At 40.1% G+C, this 20,732-nt stretch overlaps 1 protein-coding gene across 7 annotated transcripts in view; it reads right to left on the reverse strand.

Annotated features, from left to right (window-relative positions):
• The window catches only part of LOC118406663 (transcriptional enhancer factor TEF-1-like), a 32,014-nt gene extending 12,646 nt beyond the window's left edge, over positions 1–19,368 (reverse strand). For 2 of the 7 annotated variants that reach the window (XM_035806913.1, XM_035806912.1), the window contains exons 1-4: positions 19,143–19,286; positions 1,775–1,839; positions 618–680; positions 472–534 (exon numbers count right to left, since the gene is read on the reverse strand). In XM_035806913.1, coding sequence (XP_035662806.1) covers positions 472–534; positions 618–680; positions 1,775–1,839; positions 19,143–19,149 — 198 coding nt within the window. In that variant the 5' untranslated portion in view covers positions 19,150–19,286. Of the gene's footprint in view, positions 1–471; positions 535–617; positions 681–1,092; positions 1,156–1,774; positions 1,840–19,142 lie in introns of all 7 variants that reach the window. The other 5 variants (XM_035806917.1, XM_035806915.1, XM_035806916.1 and 2 more) reach the window with 3 other exon arrangements.
• Positions 19,369–20,732: the final 1,364 nt, after the last annotated feature.

The following is a 20,732-nucleotide window of genomic DNA, read 5'->3' on the forward strand; positions in this document are numbered from 1 at the left end:
CTTAGTTAAGTTGGAAGCTTGGAGTTAAACTATTACGCTTGTTGACTATGCACTCCAAAGACAAGTTGGTCAATGAAGCCAGTTATTCATGAAAATGCATGTTGGAAAATGCTATTTTTCGCCAAAAAAGCATGATTTAAACTTTTTTGGTAATCCCTACCACAAAATGGATGATACAAGACATCAGACACAGAGATATGAAAAGTAAACAATCAAAGTAAACAGTATGATACTCATTCGCTTTTATCAAACAGAAATTAATCATTTGACTTATAGCTTAATTCTTTACACAACTTCAAAAGAACTAATCTTTAACACAGAAAAAAAAATTAAAAGGGAAGATTTAACGGAGGCACCGGCATCCTCTGATCAGGATTTTCCAAGTGGAGGGAAAAAAAGATCTATAAAAAATTTGAAGAAAAAAAAACGGCTTCACATTTGGCCGCATGATTACGACACACACAGATATACCTTCAGCTTGGCTTGGAGCTCTCGCGCTTTCCTCCTAGCAAGGACCTGGATGTGACTGGACACCTGGAGGACAACAAGGGTTAACAAACGTCGAGAAGAGGCGGGAGAGAGTGAACGAGAGACGGCGAGCGAGGAGCATGAAGTACCTTGATTGAGGACTGCAGTTCGCGTAACTTCCGCCTAGCTAGCACCTGGATGTGGCTGGAAACCTATGAGAGGGGCAACAAAGGTTAAGGGTCGAAGGTCGCCAGAAATAGAAAGGAAGGAGCCAGGACTCGGGAAGGTTTCGCTTTTGCCGTTTTTTTCTTCCTCTCGGGGCGTCTGAACGTTTAGTCCATTTGGGGGAGGGGGGACCTAGTTGCTGTTTATTCCCTTTCCTTTCGGTTTGGAGGAGTTGTCTTTAGTTTATGGGACAGGGCCTGACCTATGCTTGTTTATAAACCTGAAGTTTAGAGACTTGAGAAATGGAGAACCAGGAAGAAGTTGAAAACCTACTACCCCTCTCTCTCTACGAGGCACGTGTGTGGAGGAAGGAGTAGAGCGCACATGGACACGCCAAGGGGGTGTGGTAGGGAGGGCAACAGTCAAAGCAACAGAGTTGCTACTACGATAGAATGGTACCTTTATTTGAGCCTGTATCTCCCGGGCACGCCTCTTGGCTAACACCTGTATGTGGCTGGAAACCTAGAACCAGATTGGCAGCAACATTCGCTGGTACAGAATCTGCTGATTACGAATTATTACTCTCGCTACCCCTTCTGCTATGGTTACTTTGATGCCACGCTGTCTAGATTTGGGTGCTACTCTCTACGCTTCTCAGGCCATGCTGGTAGTTTGGAGGATCGGTTTGGAATTAGCGGGGACACGAGCACATTCCAGGGAATTTGTCAGTAGTATCGTCTTGTGCTTGAGCACAAAAATAAAATAACCATCAACAAAATACGATGCATCTCATGGGTGCTACTCCAAGGGATGACACTTTGCAGAAGTTGTCATTTCACTGAAATAATTTTGGTTGGCGGAACCACAACGAACTGCATAACAACTGGACAATACAGACATGAACAGATTTATGCAAACCCATGCCAGAGAAGTCTTTACTTCATTCAAATCTAAACGTATGCAAGCAATAACACAAATATGCACATGCACTTTGTTACAGTTTTCTTGATAGTTACTATCCATGCATTACCAGCCCAATATCTAGCACATTACTGTCACTGTTGCTATCTACAAGGTACTGTAGACATTCCCCTTGCCAACTACATGTAGACCCCATGCTTTCATAGACGTTCATACAAACCTGTTTCCTTGTTCGCGTCTTCCCCGTTCTCAGTTTTATGTACCTCGCAATCAGCTCGTTTCTTCCTGCAGAAAATAAACAATTAAAAACATTTAGATCATTTATTCAATACTTTACAGTACCAGGGAAAGTCAACAGGGTGCCCAAAATATAACCATTTCTTCAGTAAGTCAAGACCTAACCATATACAAAATTTCTTAGCAACCCATCAATACCTTCTTAAGCTATGCTGCTAAACAACAGACAAACACCGCAACAAACACATATACAAATGCTACAAAAACATAACTTTCTTGGATAAGGCAAAACGGACACACGAGGATGGGAAACAATTATTAGGGACCGTACGGCGTTTAGTGAGGGGGGAGGGCCGGTCGCCAGAGGGTCGGGTCAAAAAATTTTTGCATGGCCCTCCCCCCAGGTAAAATTTTTTTTGCTAGGCCCTCCCCCCAAGACAAAATATTTTTGCTTGGCCCTCCCCCCTCCTATCAACTTTGAAAAAAATATTCAAGACGCCAATAAAACACTGCGCTCCCGCATTTGGAAATGTGCTTTGCGTCATACTTTTTCATGATTTTCATCGAGAAGCAGATCTCTCACCCCTAGTAAAAAAAGGAAAACAGAATGGCTCAAACTATCTGCTAAATCGAGGGATAAATATCTGCTTCATAGAGGCATAAATATTTGCTTTATAGAAGCTATTTCATTGTTTTGATACGAGGGTGAGTCAGAAAGTAATGCAAGTGGTTTCATAACAGAGTCTTTCTTTGATCGAATGAGTTGAAATTTGGCACAAAGGTTAAGACATCTCTCCTCTTGAGATTGAAACATCTAAATTTGTTGCTCATTGTTTTAGGAGTGACTGAGCTGCTTTCAAGATGACCACACCCTTGGTATCTCGTCAAATGAAAAGTGGGGTCCAATTAACGTACAATTAAGAATTTCCCTAAACCAACTTTTTTTTATTGTAGGAGACTAAGCCAGCACATGCAATAAGCTGCATTTCTCTATAAGCCACACGCTTATTTTCAACACTGAAATCCGAGCAGTATTTCTTTTTTCGTTGCTGGTGTAGAGTGAGGTATACGCGGTCTTCAGGGTTATGAGATCTGCAGTGTTATGATTAAAACTTTCTGTAGCCTACTTTTTCATTAACAAAGAGAAATGAAACTTAGCAGACTTTTTAGTCTTTAAACAGTTAATAACTGTGTAAAGTTTCGTTTCTTTTGGTAAATGGAAAAGTAGTCTTTTAACCAACAACTCACGAATTCGTGTATAAATCCAACCGCTCTATAACGCAACTTACTGCATCCTAGCAGCTGTAAATAAAGAACCATTACGAGTTTAGAAATGGAAATTGGTACGCAACCTATAGAGACATTTGTCATCATACATATATAATTTCAACCTCCTACAGTGATTTTCAGTGGGTCAGATTTAGAGGCATCGAAAGTCTGACAAGCTACCAAGGGTGTGTTCATCTTGAATTCAACTCAGTTGCTCATAAAATGATAAAGACCAAATTTAAAACGTTCAATCTCAAGATGACATATATCTCAATTGATTAAAAAACGAGTCTGTTATGAAACCACTTGCATTACTTTCTGACTTACCCTCGTATTAAAACAACACCTAAAAAGCATTTGTACCTGGATTTCTAGTAGATTTGCGCCACGAAGCGGCGCACGCCCCGCTCCCTAAATTTACGTATTGCAAGCTCGCGGGCGCGGGCCTGAGCGGCTTGACGGAAACTATTTTCAATTTACATATATTTTGGACTTTTTCTTGGTTCTGTGGTGGTAATAACTTACGGTAAATCGGGGGAAAAAAATGAAAACCAAAACGACAGCACGATTCAACTTCCAAAACTGTAGTGGGGAGGGGGGCGCCGACGCGTGACGCTGATTTTCCCACGGCGGGGTAAGACCGGTCGCCTCTCTCTAGCCGCCGGCGGGCGTGAGACCGCAGACTTGCAGGAGATCTTTTAGAAATGCCACGCTTTTTTTGCCACGATTTCCTGCATTGCTTTTTTATGGGAAAATTTGCTGGTTAGATGACATTTCTATGAAAAAAAAAATACGAGGGTTTCAAGTTTTTGAGAACGACGTTCCGAACACCATGTTCGGCGCCAAAGGCACGAAGAATCGCAAGGTAGGTCCGGGAGAATTTTGAAATGTTGACCCTCTTAAAAGCTATTTTCTTCAGTTTGAGGAGATATTTTGCTGACAAACAAAGCTAACTTTGATAGCATTTCAATTTAGAAATACAAAATTAAATCCCCCCCGAACACATTATCACGATGTCGGTCATCAAAGGCGCGAGGCCGGTCACGTCAAAAGGGATCCAGGGAAATTTGCAAATATTTACCCTCGAGCTCTGAAACGCCATTTCTTACATTTTGAGGGCAATAAGAAAGGGGTAAATTTTGCTGGCAGACTAATCTAGAGTTTAATAACATTTCTGTGCGTGAAGAAGGTTTTCGAGGGCGTCATGCATAAGCCCCGCCCCCTCAGAGGTCCAGAAAAATTTTGAAATCTAGATCCTCTGAAACGCCGTTTCTTGAATTTTAAGGGACATATTTTGCTGGCAGACCAAGCTATTTTTTTTTTTTGCTTGGCCCTCCCCCCAAGTAAAAAAAAAATTGCTAGGCCCTCCCCCTGGCAAAATATTTTTTTGCTTGGCCCTCCCCCCCCTGGCGACCGGCCCTCCCCCCTCGCTAAATGCCGTACGGTCCCTTACAGTACGCCTGGCCCTAATTATAGGGCGGCAGGCTGTAAAATGACATCTAGCATGTTCCTCTCTATATGAAGTCTCCTGCAAGGCAGTCTGGTATCTTCGCAACATAGGCCTGCATGCTGTGTATCATTTTAGGTGTTTATGCAGTCCCTGTCATGTTCAAGGTTTAAGACAAGTACTGCTATGGATCCTTTTGAATGTTTATGTTGCCCTTGTCATGTTGAAGGTTTTTCTGTTCAGACACATCCCAGGCTTGATGTTATTTTTGGCATGGCTCCTCACAATGAATTAAGGGATAGTCTTTTAATTTTGATGTTAAGTGATTAACTCTTTTCCTTCATTTCCTTCATTTTATAGAATTTTTCATGGTGGCAGTCACTTATTTCAAATGCTGTGATCTTTCAAGCCTGAAGTCCATGTAATTTTTACTGGCAAATCTTGTAACTGAAATGTCCAACTGATGCAAAATGGCAAACTATATCATCCAGGGCAGTAAGAATTATCAATTTGGAACCACATATAATTTACTTGTTCAGATCATAAGAAGCAATGTGTCAGGAAATGGCACAGCTTGACTCAAATGTCATGAATACGTTTGACTCCCTTTCATTTCATCAGAGGAACCCATCATGTTTGGTAACAGAGTTTCCTCCAGCTAATTTGTCGTTGCCATGGCAACAGCACAGCATGGAATTAGTCCAATTTTGAGTGGACATCTGACACAGGATATTTCGTTAAGTGAAAGTTTTCCTACTGGAATATGTGAGTGGAACATGGAAAACCCAGTCCTCACAAATATGAGATACTCTTAGTCTTGACTGGCAGCAAATTTCAGATTACATTTTGCCTATAGTTACAGCATCTTTTTGACAAAATTGCAGCTTTAACTGGTACATACCAAAAACAATACTGTCATACTCATAGTTTCTTTACATTACAGTCCGCTAAGATTCATTCAACAGTGCAAGTACAGCCTTCGATTAACAGCAAAACCTTAGAATCATAAATAAGACCTTGGATTAATCTTGGATCATTGAAGTGAAACTTTGGATTAACACAGTAAAACCATGGATTAGTATGTGCAACATTGGATTATCCATGTAACCTTGGATTAAAGTAAGCCCAGGATAAAGGTGAAATGCCTGGGAACAGCACTCTGATTTTCCTCACCACAGGAAGTTGTGTTTGTTCACTGATCCTTACTAATTACCCTCATTAGCCAGATTTCATGGCCCTCCACTGTAACAAATTACATAAGCGGCATACAAGCCGTTTTGTCCACATCCATAATTAAAATGCACTTTGTGTACATTTTTATTTACAAACACATGGCTAACATGAAAAATGATATTTTTGATGTTAGATAGACCATCTTGTACATATTGCTACAAACTGCCATGCTGACATAACAACTGAAGTAACAAAAGAACAAAACCTGCATTAAATCCCTTTCTCTAAGTGTAGACACCAAAACCAAACAGTCCATAAAATTGTGTATGGGTTCTGTTAAAATTTTTTGTATGTCACTTTCAAAATGTTTCTTACGGGTCAAATAGACTCAAATTTTCATATTAATCTTCTTCAAGTTCTTGAAAAATCTTGAAAAATTTTGACTTATTGTGGGTTATCCTTTTATTTGACCATATTCAAACTTGTTGCAAATATTGTTAAGGAACTCTTGTGGTACTGTAATTGCATTAAAGTTCGCGTGGATTTAATTTCACAGTAGTAGGAAAAGGGACTTTTCGCGGTGGATTTAAGTTCGCAGTAACACCATAGATTGCAGTCTAATAACATAATAGAAAAACAGTCGCAGTCGTTTTAAAAACCGCGAACATTTCTGCATTTGCAGTAATTTGGAATAGAGCAAATTATCATCTCTATCTAGGGCAGATAGTGTCCGCAAACAATTAATACAATTTGCGCTGCCTTGGCTGCAATCTTGTTCCAGCAGTCATAATGAGGAGCGTGTATGTGTGCGGGACGGTTTCTCCTATGTCATTATTTCACAGGACAAGGGACACGATGGCTATTTGCTGTACATAATGAGTGGCACTCCACTGATTAGCGTGAAGCGGCCCTGAATGTTGATGCAACAGTGAGTACCCACAGGCAGGGGGGTTTGTGAAACACAAGTGTTGCCTGTTCCCACTGTGACAGGTGAAGCTTGAAGTATGGACGGTGACACTGGCAGAGTCATGAAAATTCAACTCTGCACTTCTGGGACTTTGGAATAAAACTTCTTTTATCCTAACTTCATTTCCATACTGCATTGCACATTTCTATTATGCACAACCATGCTTTTGGACAAACTTTTCATCGCAAGACCTATATTTTTTTGGAACTTAAATTTTAAAAGAAGCAAAAAAGAAACTGAATCCACATATAGTTCCCACGCTAGCTTTGTATACTGTATAAATAGAGCTCGAAATTCATTTCTTGATTGGGTGCAATTGTGTACCTGAAAACTGAGAGCACAACATAGAAAAAATGAACCTAAATTCTAAAGCTAAGAATTCTAACAAGTAATACAACAAAGGTTCTGTTATATAACAGGTTCACAGCTACAATATTGGGTGCACACAAAAAGTGCATATTATTATGCAGTATTTCGAGCCCTGCCTACACATGTTTGTAATATCTTCTTTTGTGACCTGCGGTACATACATTTGTACATGTACAATCAAGGCCTTCTTTTATTCAATAATCGAACGCTGTACCACAAAAATGATGAATACACAATGTACCTAATCCAATGATTTGGTTGTTTTATTGTAGCAATTTTCCAAAGAATTGCAGTTCATTAAACGTCATAACTACCTGCCATTCAGTACAAATTGTCAAGATTTATGGAGCCAAAAACATGAGGTAATAATCAACATATGTATTACTCCAATTACGTCAATATTAAAGGATCATAGCCAGAATCACAATGGTTAATCACCTGTACTGTGCCTGATAGGGGAGGGGGTCTGTGGTAATACCCCTGCTTTCCAGCCAATTGCATGACAAATTGGACAGGGCATGCTACTAATTTCCAATTTCAAGCATAAAACCATTCATAATCCCACCAAAAAATAAAGAAAAGCAGTTAGAAGAAATGTGGAACGCTTATCTAACAAGCTTTCCTTTTTGTACTGATTGACTACAATTATTTCTGGGAAATAGAAAAGACTGGGTTGCTGTTTTCCATTGACTGATAGAGAGTCTAGTTTTAAAGAAAGTTACTGGTATTACAACTAGAAGTGTTTCTTTTTACTTCCTTCCACTTCATACATCAATAATAAAAAAGTAGCATTAAATCATACATGATATTACATATGAATCAGAAGAACATTTAACTTGTCAGTATAGAGCAATTATCAAAATTGTATTTTCATGATCTTTTATAAGAATATTCTCGAACTTCTGATTTTGGCATACCAAATATGCTCAAGCAGGAAATAATATGTGCCCATTAAAATGGCCAGCCATATGGAATAATAATTCATAAATATTATCCCGACTTGCCTATTCATGCTAGGATATTTTCCTTCATTCCCAGACAGGTGGAGAATTTTTCATTTCTGAAGCCTGCAAACTATTTTCAGGTACATGGCTTCTATTGTGCCATTCTCATTTAATTTCGCTGAAAGCATCTTGCTGCCACAACAACGCACAAGACGCAGATGGCTTGCCTAGCTAGCTGTGGAAACTATTCCTGGCATGCGGGCCATCTCAGCTGCTGCCGAGACCTGACCCTTAACGAGCGCTGGCTACAACAAAATAAAAGCCACTTTCTGACGCTACGATGAGCCTGAATAGAAGCTTCTGCTCTGAAAGGTGTGGCCGACAACAAACGGGACACTTGTAGAAATATTGTGCATACTAGTATGTCTAAAACCTCCCCAAAATTGCCAGCAAAATTTCAATAAGGAGTCGGAAAGAGGAATGTTGAGAATGTGGGCTATGTGTACCATGGCCCAGCTGAAAGCAGGAGGCCTCCTGTGATCAAATTGCAGTGCAGGCTTGAAAGGGTCTTTCAGACAAAGGGGATGCAAATTGGGAAGACGGGGAAAATTACATTGCCTGATGGAAGCCATTAAGTTGCTGTGTGGGAACACCTGTTCGCTTCGACCTACTTCTATTCATAATGAAAAACAACAAAAGCAATGCCATTTTTCTTAAACTTATGGTTTTCATGCAAACTAAGTATACTTTAACATTTGTATCATATTAGTTTGCATCAGTAAAGATGAACGCAAAAACAAAAGGAAGACAAAGAAAAAAGATGACAAATCATACCATCAAAGAGGTTGTACACATTTGATGAGGTTAGTCAGTTCCAAAACAGTAATTAAGGGTGACCTGTGTGCTTCACTGAAAACACTAGCTGGAGCAAAGCCACACCGCACTAGTACTACAGTTAAAAATCATCACCCTTCACCTAAATTGTGAATGACTGCTGCATGTATGTATACCCTTACTATATGAGGTGGACTGCTATAAAACTGTATGACCCTGCATAACCCTTCCCTGTCCCCAGGGAGCCATCCCAAACCTGGCACCCACATGAAAACTCAGCACCACCCAGTCAAGATGCATGGCCTAAAAGTAAACATGAGATAAACTCTCTGCTCTCACAGCAATAGATCTTTCTCCATCTAGCCAGGGGAAACCACAAACACAGGGAGAGACAATTTGATACAGACCACAAGGGTCAGCACAGCTATTCTGCAAGTGCCTGTTGCTCAACCAAGACTTTCTGGTTTGTATCACAGTCCATCCTCCCACAAGGACGAAACTGTGTAAAGTAAATCGTGATATATGCAGGAGGTTTCATGTACATATACAGGGAGTTTTCACCACAAACTCGAGACACTGCAAAGTTGAAACATGATGTGCTCTGTCTTGCCTCGCATCACTACGGTACAGTGTTTCAACCGCAAACTCAAAGACATAGCAAACTGACAATTAACTCTGGATTTTAACCTTGCAACGAAATTTAAGTGCTGCAAACTTCAACTTCATGGTACACAGATGTCTTGCTTTAGGCTTTTGGCAGTTGTTTTAAAGGACCCAGTCAGATTTTGTTCACAAATCCAGAGCTCTAGTCTGAGGTTTAGATTTTAGTAGATGATAGCATGGTACTTTGCTGTTCATGCAGCCTCCCAGACTTTTTGCCTCAATGACGTCTTCTTCCTTTTCAGAGACTGATGTTATGAAAATATATCTCCTTCATGATCAAATTCAGAGCTAGATCCAGTAGTGGGGACAGATTTTAGTGACTGGTAGTATCCCAGTTTGTTGTTCAGCCTCCAGGTCCTCTTGGCTGGGGTAAATCAGGCCCATCTGCACACCATGCCAGGACAGTACAGACCCAACATCACTCACACTGGTGCTAGGCACTGATTATCACCAGGGTTAGCCACATATGACAGCACTGTTCTCTAGGTCACTTTTCCGCTCCATCTATGGCCCTGCTCTGCATTGAGATGCAAGAGACCAGCTATGTTTTGAAGACGGTGGCTGAGACTTACTTTGTCGGAGGTTTGGGAAAGGAGAGTTTGCAGAAACAGTCTTTATAAACTAATTGAAAAATTATTTTAGCAGACAAATATCATCTCCATTTTTGGGGGCAATGACAAAGATGATGTTGTGGGTAAAATCATATACAGATGTTAATGTTGATTTGCAACAGATAAAGTCACTACCCTGGTACTCCTTGGAATATATAAAACGATAATCCTCACTGTGTACAAGAAGGCAAATATATCAACGAATGTTTATACCGTAGAACCAATAGTGTAAATGACATGCTAAACCCTATATGTTGATTTATTTATACCTTCAGATATCCATATACATGTATGTGTGTTTAGTTGTACTGTAAGTAGTTGCATTGTAAGTAGTTGTTATAGTTATAGATGTAGACCTTAAGAAAGTCGCTGTACTTTTGTCGTGTCAATAAATTATCAATATTATTATTGTATAAAATAATCATTCATTGGTTGAGGTCATTACCCCCTGCCCCAATCAGGACTAAAATTAACTCCAATTGGATTGAGATTGCCTCAATGATACAAGGTCTGCTGACAATTTTGTCTTCCTGCCAATAAAGGGAGATATGGTTACCGTGACAACACCAGCTTGTTGCCATGGCGATTCCCCAGGGAGTGGCTGTGAAACTGTGAACTCCAATAAATGGCTGCAGCTGTCTAATCTCCAAGCAGATGTTGAGGGGCCAATTGTGATGTCTTTTGACTGACGACAATCTACTATCCCAAAAAAGGAGTGGCAGTCACAAAAGCCAGCTTGTCAGAAGACTCAACAACTGTCCACCCTAACATCTCCTTAGAGATTAGCATCTGTCAAGAAGAGCAAAGCTAATAGAGCTGAGCCCAGCTGCAAACAAAGGTTCTGCCTTTCAAGTTTTACTGAACATTTACAAGATTAGCAAAAGCTCTTACTTGTCAAATCCTTTAATTCCTGGATTTCCCTCCAAAAACAATGACCATGGCAATATCATAGATGCCTCTAGAATCGCGCACACTGTGTGCACTAAATAGTAAGACCAGTGCCATCTTCATGTTGACTTTTAGTTTTACCACTTTGACATAGACATAACATTTACTTCTTACTTGGACCAACATTAAGCAATGAGATTTCTGTCCTATTTCCTTAAAGACAGACAAACTCAAAACCTGCCAATTGCTGTCTGTCTCCTTGTAGATGGATACTCATTAGGGTCATGCAGCTGACCTCAGGGTTAAAGGTCAACTGAAGACAATCCTTCTTCATTGTAACAGCATAGAGGTCGCAACCCTGGTATTATAGATTGTGGATGAGCTAGCTAAAGTGTCTATAGCACAGAAATAGGCTTAGAATCCCTGAGGCCATTTCTATTCAGCATCTGGTCTCTCCAAGAAAGAGAGGGTTTCATCTTGTTATGACCTCAGCATCTCATTGTCCGATTTCAGATTTGATTCATCAAAAGTTGTTCGGTTTGGGAGAAATTTAACCCTATCCAGACCTAGAGCACCTCCTAGACCTAGTTTCTAAGCAGAGCTCTGGTCATACTGTATAGCACTATGGTTTTGCTCGTTTGAACTTTGTTTATTCGTGAGCAGCTTAAATCAGTCAGCCGCAGGCCACTTTTCATTGAGGTCATGCGGAAGGATGTGAGGGTCAGACAAAATATAATAAAGATGTAGATTATGCAATTAAAGCCAACTAAACAAACCAAATGTGCACTGAGCTATGGATTGCTGAACAGGTAACGTATGATTTTCTTTATTTCTCTGTTTATTTCTATGAATGACTATGATTAATCACACCAAACATGCATTTGATATTCCATATGGCCTACCAGTACTATTAAGATTTTCAGAATATTCAAAAGAACCATTCTGATTTTGTTACCAAATCCAGAGCTCTAGTCTGAGGTTTAGATCTTAGTTAGTAGCTGATAGCATGATTCTTTGCTGCATGATTTATGCAGTCTTCCAGACTTTTTGCCTCAATGATGTATTCTTCCTTTTCAGAGACTGGTATAAAAATATATCTTCTTCACGATCAAATATCTATCAGTACTATTAAAATTTTCAGAATATTCAAAAGAACATGGAGGTAAAGGACTGATCCAGATCTCACAGCGGAGACAGCTGACAAAACACCCAGAATTCCCTGTTGTGCTCATATCTCAAGGACAACTGGCTCAGACTGGCCCCAACAAGGCTGACCAACTGCTGACAGAACCAATTAGTGGGTCTGAAGAAAAAACACTAGATATAGGGGTGCTGGACAAAACGTCATATTCAATGGACAAATTTGTTTAGGTAAACTACACAGGTGCAGGTACAGAAGTATGATGCAATATATTCAAATTATAAGTGTTGTACCACTACATGTGTATGGCATTTACAAAATGATTTTGACTTGATAAAACATGTGCAAATTGCTTGCAGCTGAACTTCTATTTTTATAAATTTTTAAATAATATTTTCCTTTTAGACTATATCTCAAATAGATGATGACAATGACTTCTGAATAAAGCTTCTCTGGACATTCAAACTTAGTTAAAGAGTAAAGCACATGTTCAACTACGTTTCATAGAGACAGCTGCCACAGTCCCTTCATCATTGAGTCCATATCTTGGCAGGGTGTCCTAATCCATGGGCTAACCAACTGGTCTTTTAATACATCATTTTCCAGCTGCAGAAATACCAGCATGCGACACCACATGCTGAAGGTTGCCAACTGGGGGTTTGATCATCAGTTTCAAAGCCAAATCCAAGCAATGGTTAGTGACGAAGTAGAGTTCTAAGGTTTGGTAAGAATTATATTTTTTTGTAGAAAATTGTATATTATTATACACCAAGTTGACTCTTTATCCAAGAAAATATCTTTTGCATATTTAAAAGCCTATGTCCTAAAGTACTTCCACAGCAAAGTAGCAAAGACCAGATGCAACATGAAGATCTGTCTGTGCAGACAGAACTAAAACTTTACCTCAAGGCTCAACTCAAGTTCTATCTCTTACCTGACCAAGATCAGATACTGTTTCCTTCTTCCAGTACATTCCATAGATTTCTCCCAAGTAAACAGTGAGCAAATTTTGCAATAAAAAATATGTGAAGAAAAGAGTAGACTAATGCTGACAGAGTTCTTTAGTTCCATAGGATTTCATACTCATACTCAGCTTTCATAATCATACTCTGATCGGATGCTGTTTCAGTCTTCAGGAACATTCCTAAGATTTCTCCTTGCGACAGTGACAAATCTTGCCTGGGTCAGGCATCACCAGGTTTAAACTGTGCCACACCAAGATTGGCAGGTCCCAACTGCTCCTGGGTCACAGTGCTGCTGCTAACCTGACAGTGAGTGACAGGCAACTCCTGAAGGGATGACCTCTGACCTCCCTGAGGTGAGGTGCTGGTCCCTGGAACCCTACCCCTGCCCCCCTGCTGCCATCAGTCCTGCTGGATGTGACAGCAACACTTCTGCTTTTCCAGCTGTGAAGTCATTTCACTCAAGTGAAAAATGAGTATATACTATAATATAGGCTACAATTTACGAAAGTCTTCAGCAAGTTGAAGTTGGTAGCCTAAAAACGAAAGAAGAAAAGATCCTCTGGATGTGAGAGGAACACCTCTGCTTTTCCAACTGTGAAGTTTAACTTCATGTATGACCAGATGTCAAAGTTGCACCTGTGTTCCTTAACAGTTAACTATACTGTACTTGAAAAATCAAGGCAAACAGACTGCAAACTATACTCTTGCTATCAGTCCTCTGGACTTGACGCTTCTCTTAAAGTCCTGTTCCAACTGTGTTTCCTAGTTCCTAGCAAACATCTACAACATGTTAAACCTATCAAAAAGGTAGGCTTCCTTAGGCCTATCTACAAGCACAAATCTCTCTCTCTCTCTCTCTCTGACCAGTTTAGCGTCCGTTCTTTCTTTCAATTTAATCATTGTATGAAATAAAAAAATATAATACTTTTCCTCCCAACAATATTGTACTTTTAAAGTTGGCTGCTCTGTTTTATTTCAATGAAAGCATTGTTACATCAGAACTGTGAAACTTTTAGATACGGTACTTACGGTAACTTACCATATATGCAGACTTAGAGCTAAAAATAAACTTAAGCTAGGGCCCTCTGTTTTACATCAAATGAAAATACCCTTTTGATGTCTTCAAAGCCATGATTTCTAGCATACTACGGACAAGTCTAAATCTAATGTCGGCCATTCTATGTGATTATGTCAAATAATACAACAACATTTCAAAAGAATTACAAAACTGTGTTAAAGTTCATATATTATTCAAAGTCGCCACCCCAAGTTATTTCTTGGTTCTTAGAGACGTTGTTCCGAAAAAAAACCCAGCTTAGTCAAGATAAAATCACCGTGCTATGACATCTTTAATCTGAAAAAATATGGTGTATGAAAAAAAGCACAGACTTTTCCTGTTGACTCCTGTTGTCGCATTGGTCTTCCAGTTTAGATCTTTTAAATCCCAAAATTCAACTCAAGAAATGGAACTTGAATGGCCAAAACAACAAATGTGCTAAACCAAAGCCAACACAGGTCTAAACGCCATTTGAGAAGAATCCCTTTTGATTCAAATTTTGTCTCTTCTCTTCTATTTCACAAGACCCTCAGTTGATACAACACTACACTTAAAAATCAAAGTATAACCAAAATCTAAAACCGAACTAGAAGACAAGCCACCTCCTATGCAAATAAGGGTGTAACCCAAACACTCCCGAACCCACAGACTGTGTCCCCCACAAGTCCATGGAATAATACATGACCTTGGCGATTTTGCATATCTCAGAATTCATCAGTCCGTTTGGCCAAACATCTGTCACCTTGCTTATGTACAGTTACGGATCAGTTGTGTTCTCGGCTCAATGATTCCAGATGGTAGTGGTGGAAAATTTACCTGTGTATAATAATATTACATAACCTTAGCTTGAAATTCAATCTGTGTTGGTAGAATCTTCTAGCCTGGGTACCATCCGGAAAGTAGTTCGCTCCGACGTTCATTATATACTATATACAGTCGCTTCTAGCTCTGACATTCATTATACACTATATACAGTCGCTTCTCTGTGTTTCCGTCTGGGAACGCGGACCATCTCAACGTCTGGAATCGTCCAAATTTTGGACGCAGACGCTGATTGGTCCCCACATAGGAGCGAATTATGGAATGGGTTCATGTGATCGTTCGAACCGGTGTTCCAACACCGGAAAAGCCCTATGTCCCCTTGCGCATGCAGGCGCCGGCCTGTTGTCATCGAACGAGTGCTATAGAACCCATTCCTTGATTCGCTCATCAACTGGCGTCACCACCAAACGGTTTGAATGCGCACGTCTCCAGACGGATAGCAGAAGTGAACATAGGAGCGAACTACTATCCGGATGGTACCCAGGCTAAGAATCTTCATGATAAAGGAACAACTCTCAAAAAGAGTAAGACCTCATACCAGTACCGCACCTCATATCTGTACCGCACCAGTCTCCGTCAAGTCAAAAATTTGGGTAGTAATTTTTTGCATGGAAAATTACAATCTTGGCTATTTCATCTCATTTTACTTCTTTTAGTAACCTATGGATTTTCAATATTTAGATGCACTAAGTTTTGGGACAGTTGCAACTTGCAGTACATTGAGAAAGGAAGCAAAATAGAATGGCAAATGCTTCACTCCTCACTTTGCACACACCTTTAAGTGAGGTGAAGTTTATGTTTAAACTTGTTAAGTGGCATTTTGTCCCTTCTTTTATCTTTCTTGTTGCTAAGAAGGACAAAGGAAGCCTTCAACCAAAATCTTTCCATCAACCTCTGAGAGCAAGCAGACCTTATTCTCATTATAGCTTTCTCAATTGTGCAAAGGAACAACGTGAGAAGTGCAAATTTGTGTACACCCAAACTGTATCAAAGAAGTAATTAAACATTTAAGCATGTAAAACACATACAAATGTATACCTGTGTTGCAATTTTTGTGTTCATGTAGATCATGATTGTGTCTTTTTCCCCACCTTTTGCATAACAACCCTAAACATACAGTGCATCACAGATGAGTGTACCTGTGTTTTGGCCACAGGAACAGACAAAGGTACTGCCTGAGGGTATAACAGTCCTGGTGGTTTTGTCTTCCTTCTGGTGTTTGTGCTAAAGCCATACTGACTTAATTCCATGGGTTACATCCTCCAGACAACCTTAAACTGATGTGATCCAGCAAAAAACCCCACAAGATTCTAAGAGAAAGACACTCAATTTTGAAATCTAGTAAGCGATCACAAAGGTTATCAAATTAATGCTTAGAATATTGTATAACAATGAATCCTTCTTTTTTGGTCTTCCATGAGATTTGGTTGTGTTATTCCAGGGTGTCCAACATTTTAGCTCATTTTGTGGCTACTCAAAAATCTATTAATTTTATGTCACTACTGCAGGTTTCTGCTATTACTATAGTATTAGTTCTGAGATTTCCTAATTTCCTTCACTTGCTGAGTTGTGGAAGTTATCCAAAATATTGAGTCCGTCTGGCCTAATAGGAAACCCGTGTGTCACCTGTCTTACATGGGCATCCTGATGACAGCCAGTGGGATTATTCTTACCTATTCACTACCTCCCAGGGATACGTCTACATAAAGACCTCAGCCTTTTACATAACAGCATATAGACCTGGGATCTAATTTTAGACCTGCACGATTTGCTTCCTGATTCAACTTTTGCCAGACATAAAAATAAAGATCATAAAAGGATGTACTATAAAAAGAGTTTGACATTTAAGGGGGATTTGTTCTACATAACCACCTTAATTTTACAATCCACAGGTAGAGGTTGTATCCTTGAGAAGCGATAAAACACAATCGAACTGCTAGGCTTTACCGGCTCCATAAAAACATCAACAGACGGCTCCAAACAACAGACAGTTTCTCACATGAAGAAAGGCGCGGACTGTTATAGCCCGCAGCTATCCCCCCTGTTCCCACCTGATCCGCTGGACCAACCTGTTGTCTCCCATTCAGCCATGGATATCCATGTGAATACTGATGAGGTAATACCGGCCAGATCGGGTTTCATTTTCTCAGAATTTCTCACCTGTCTACTAGTGAGGGGTTTGAAAAAACAACCAAGACTTAAAATTCAATCAATCCTTTTTGTACATTACTTCCTTGATAAAAGCACTTACTGAATCTGATGTAGAAAAGTAACAATTGAAATATAATCTAAGCAATCTTTCTACAGATGTCTACCATCTATTAGCATGATAATAACAGCTATGTAGGTTAAGCTTTGAGTAGATTAATAGGAGTGTTTATCATACTATTAATATAACATTATTATATTATGAAATAGATGTCTCAAAATGCTGTTTCTTATTCTTCAAGAGAACGGTGCATTTTTTTTAAAATTCATTCTTAATTCTGATCAAAGTTTGTAGCACTCAAATTTCAGGGCATGGTCAAAATCAAGAGTTTGTAGTGTCTTTGAGTGTAGTGGTGTCACAAGGAGAAGAAGAAGTGTTTTTGAGCTTTTGGTCGAAACAAAAGCAGTAACTACTCAGGGCTGTCAGCAGCTTTGAATATTATATCACTTATAATTACTTAGACAATATATACTTGTGATGTGACGATTTTGTATATTAGATTATCGGTATGTTATTCAACTTATTGTGAAAACTGTGATTGTGAACACAAAACCGCCGAAACGAAAAAACTTTCAAGATTTACACCATCTTCCATTGCTGTTATCAGCCCTCAATGGTTCAGTCAGCTCAGTCAAGCTGTGTCCTCTATGTGAGAACAGCTGAATCAGAAGCTGCTGGGCTTACAGGATATGCCTTGGGGGTGAACTCCTGCCTGTGGCCTCCCCTGGGACTAACCAGGCCACTTTCCGCTCAGGTTCCTGTAATTAGGGGCACTGATGCAGAGATTTGTGGCCTGATTACAGATTTCACGCTGCTTGTAGCTTTCATTAACACAGCACAAATAGGAGGTCCCCTGGCTAAATTAGTGGGCTGTGTTTAGTGACAGAACAGCTTGGAAAGCAATTAATTCTCTCTCTTTTTCTCTATTCTTTTGAATATTAATTAATATACCAACAGATACATGATGATCCTTACAACGCAGCAATTGTACATAGCATGGCAAAATTGTAGGAGGACTACTCTCAACATAAGGAATCACACTAGGGATTGAGTAGCTTTCACAGTACAAATACTGTACTAGATCCCCTAGCTAAATTGGGTACCATGTTTCATTGTTTAGTGACAAAACAGCTTGAAAAGCAATTAATTCTCACAGTTCTTCTAACCTCTGCTTTTACATAAAGATTATGCTTTTAATTGACAGTGACGGCCTGTGCCTTGAGGACTAAGAGATGGACATATACAGATTTACGTGTTTAAAACCCAGCCTTGAGCAACAAATGTTGAATATGGTGTGAGTTGACAAGGAAAATGTCAGCATTTGTATACAGGAAGATGTAAGGTCAAAGGTCAGCAGCAGGGCCCACAAATCTATAGCACCTGTCAAGGTTACATATATGTCATTGAACCCAGCATACATCATTCAAACTGGGCCAGGGCTAACAATATCAAATTTCTTACTAAGTAACCAGAGAAAGAACCTCTACATCTCTTGCAACTCTGAAGACCTGTAGGCAACTGCAAAGCAATTCTTCAGGTGTCTTTGATATATCATCTGAGCTACAAAAAGGATCTTTTAACAAAATCAATCAATACCAATCAACCGTTTGAATGCAACAGCCAATCAACACTTACCATGAGATTTCATTTTTACAGTTTGACACCAAGTAAAAATATTGACACGTAACACTAGTAACCAATCAGCACTTGCCATACATCTTTCCTTCGTCTGATAAGATGATCTTCCTCCTTCCTAACGCCAGTTTTACTCCATGCCACATTTTTTCTTGAAACAAAATCAAACACTCACATTCATCCTTACAAACACTGCAACCAATCACGACTTACCATACATCTTTCCTTCGTCGGATAAGATGATCTTCCTCCTTCCAAAAGGCAGATATTCTTCACGCCACATATCTTCCTTGAAGTTGAAACAAAATCAACCAATCACATTCATCCTTACAAACACAGCAACCAATCACCACTTACCATACATCTTTCCTTCGTCTGACAGGATGATCTTCCTTCTGCCACAGGGTGGGTATATTGCCAAGGCCTCCTGGAAGCTCTGCTCGATGTCGGGACTCCACACACCCTCCGCGTCCTCGCAGCCTGTGCCATCGTCGATGTCCGACTTGGAGTCCACCGCCCCCGCCGAGGCGGAGGGGCTGCCCCAGTTCTCCTGAGAGGAAATCTTGGCTGCTCTCAGGCACTCTCAGTGTCTGGGAAACGAAAGAGAACGAGCGTTATGTCACAATTTTAAACTTCTGTAACAGTGGTGTTTAAGTACTGCCTATCGTCCTTCCCCAAGGGCACTAGTGCTTTTGTGGCGACAGTGATAGCAGTCATGATTTGTGATCCGGCTGCCCGGGTTCGGCGCGGGTTCGAATCCCGGGAGTCGGGATGTTGTTTCTTTCTGTTCTACTTCCCCCTCATCCGTACACAGAATAAAGCGCTTACCAACAAGCTATCAATCAGTCCTCTGATCCTTATGAAGTTGGAATGACCCAAAGCCTAAGTCACACATCCAGACTGGAAGTGTGATGTCAGCAATGGGTCAAAGGTGCTTGTAAGTTGGTAGCGGCCCCCGTCTCGGTTGAGGGAACATTTACTACCCAGCAGAGCTATGACAGTCAAACATCTATTCACCTTGTACTGTTTCATCTCTGGTCAAATTTCCTACAAACGCCATAATTTGACTACAAGATTACTATAAGATCCTAACAAATATATCCCATAATTCTATCCAGGCGTTCTTATCAGTCCCCTTCTTCCTTCAAAAAGTCATGATTTTGAAGTTTGATTGAATAGGGTTCAATAATACTGGGTGCATATCAGGATAGTGCAGGTAAAACTGAAGCTGTACAGCTGTTTCTGTCTACCTGCACCTAACCTACACAAACCCTGTACCAAATGCAGTAAATCTTAATGTGTCCGTGGTTATTTTGTTTTTTTCAGGGCTTTACAGTGACAACTTTCATCACCAATATAATGTTATGTATAGTATTTTCTTTGTCCACAACTGTTTCAATCACAAACGTCTAACACCACAAGAACCTACCTGTCCCTTCCTACCATGCAATCTAATTTTTTTTCAGTAACTCACACCAAATTGACCATGATTAACATAAATGTAGTGGTTTGGAGTAAGGGCACTTCCAAATTATCCCAGTTTTTCCTGACACAATTCCCTTGCTGGGACTTGGAGCTTGATCAAAACCAGCAGGTACAAATCCCCCTGGCCCAAAACTGTCAGCCTCATGACCCCCAAACCAACAGCTCCGCCCAAGTTTGTCTGACCTCTGACCTCCACAGCTTTCCACAAACCACCTGGGACACCTGATAGATTTTTCATGGATGCTGGAACTTCATTCATTTTGCTGGAACTTCATTCATTTTGCTGGGACTAAATTTTCTGGCTGGAGAGGCATATAATATGATATAGGGTGTTTTGTGTTGGCAGTTGAAATGATAAGGTAATGGTAAGGTAAGCTGAAGACATAGTACAGTAAGCTGAAGACAAGTGCGTATTTAAGGTGTCCCTACTTAAACTTTGCAGTGGAGATGTCACCACAAAAA

Source organism: Branchiostoma floridae, chromosome 19, assembly GCF_000003815.2.
Source record: "Branchiostoma floridae strain S238N-H82 chromosome 19, Bfl_VNyyK, whole genome shotgun sequence".
NCBI lineage: Eukaryota > Metazoa > Chordata > Leptocardii > Amphioxiformes > Branchiostomatidae > Branchiostoma > Branchiostoma floridae.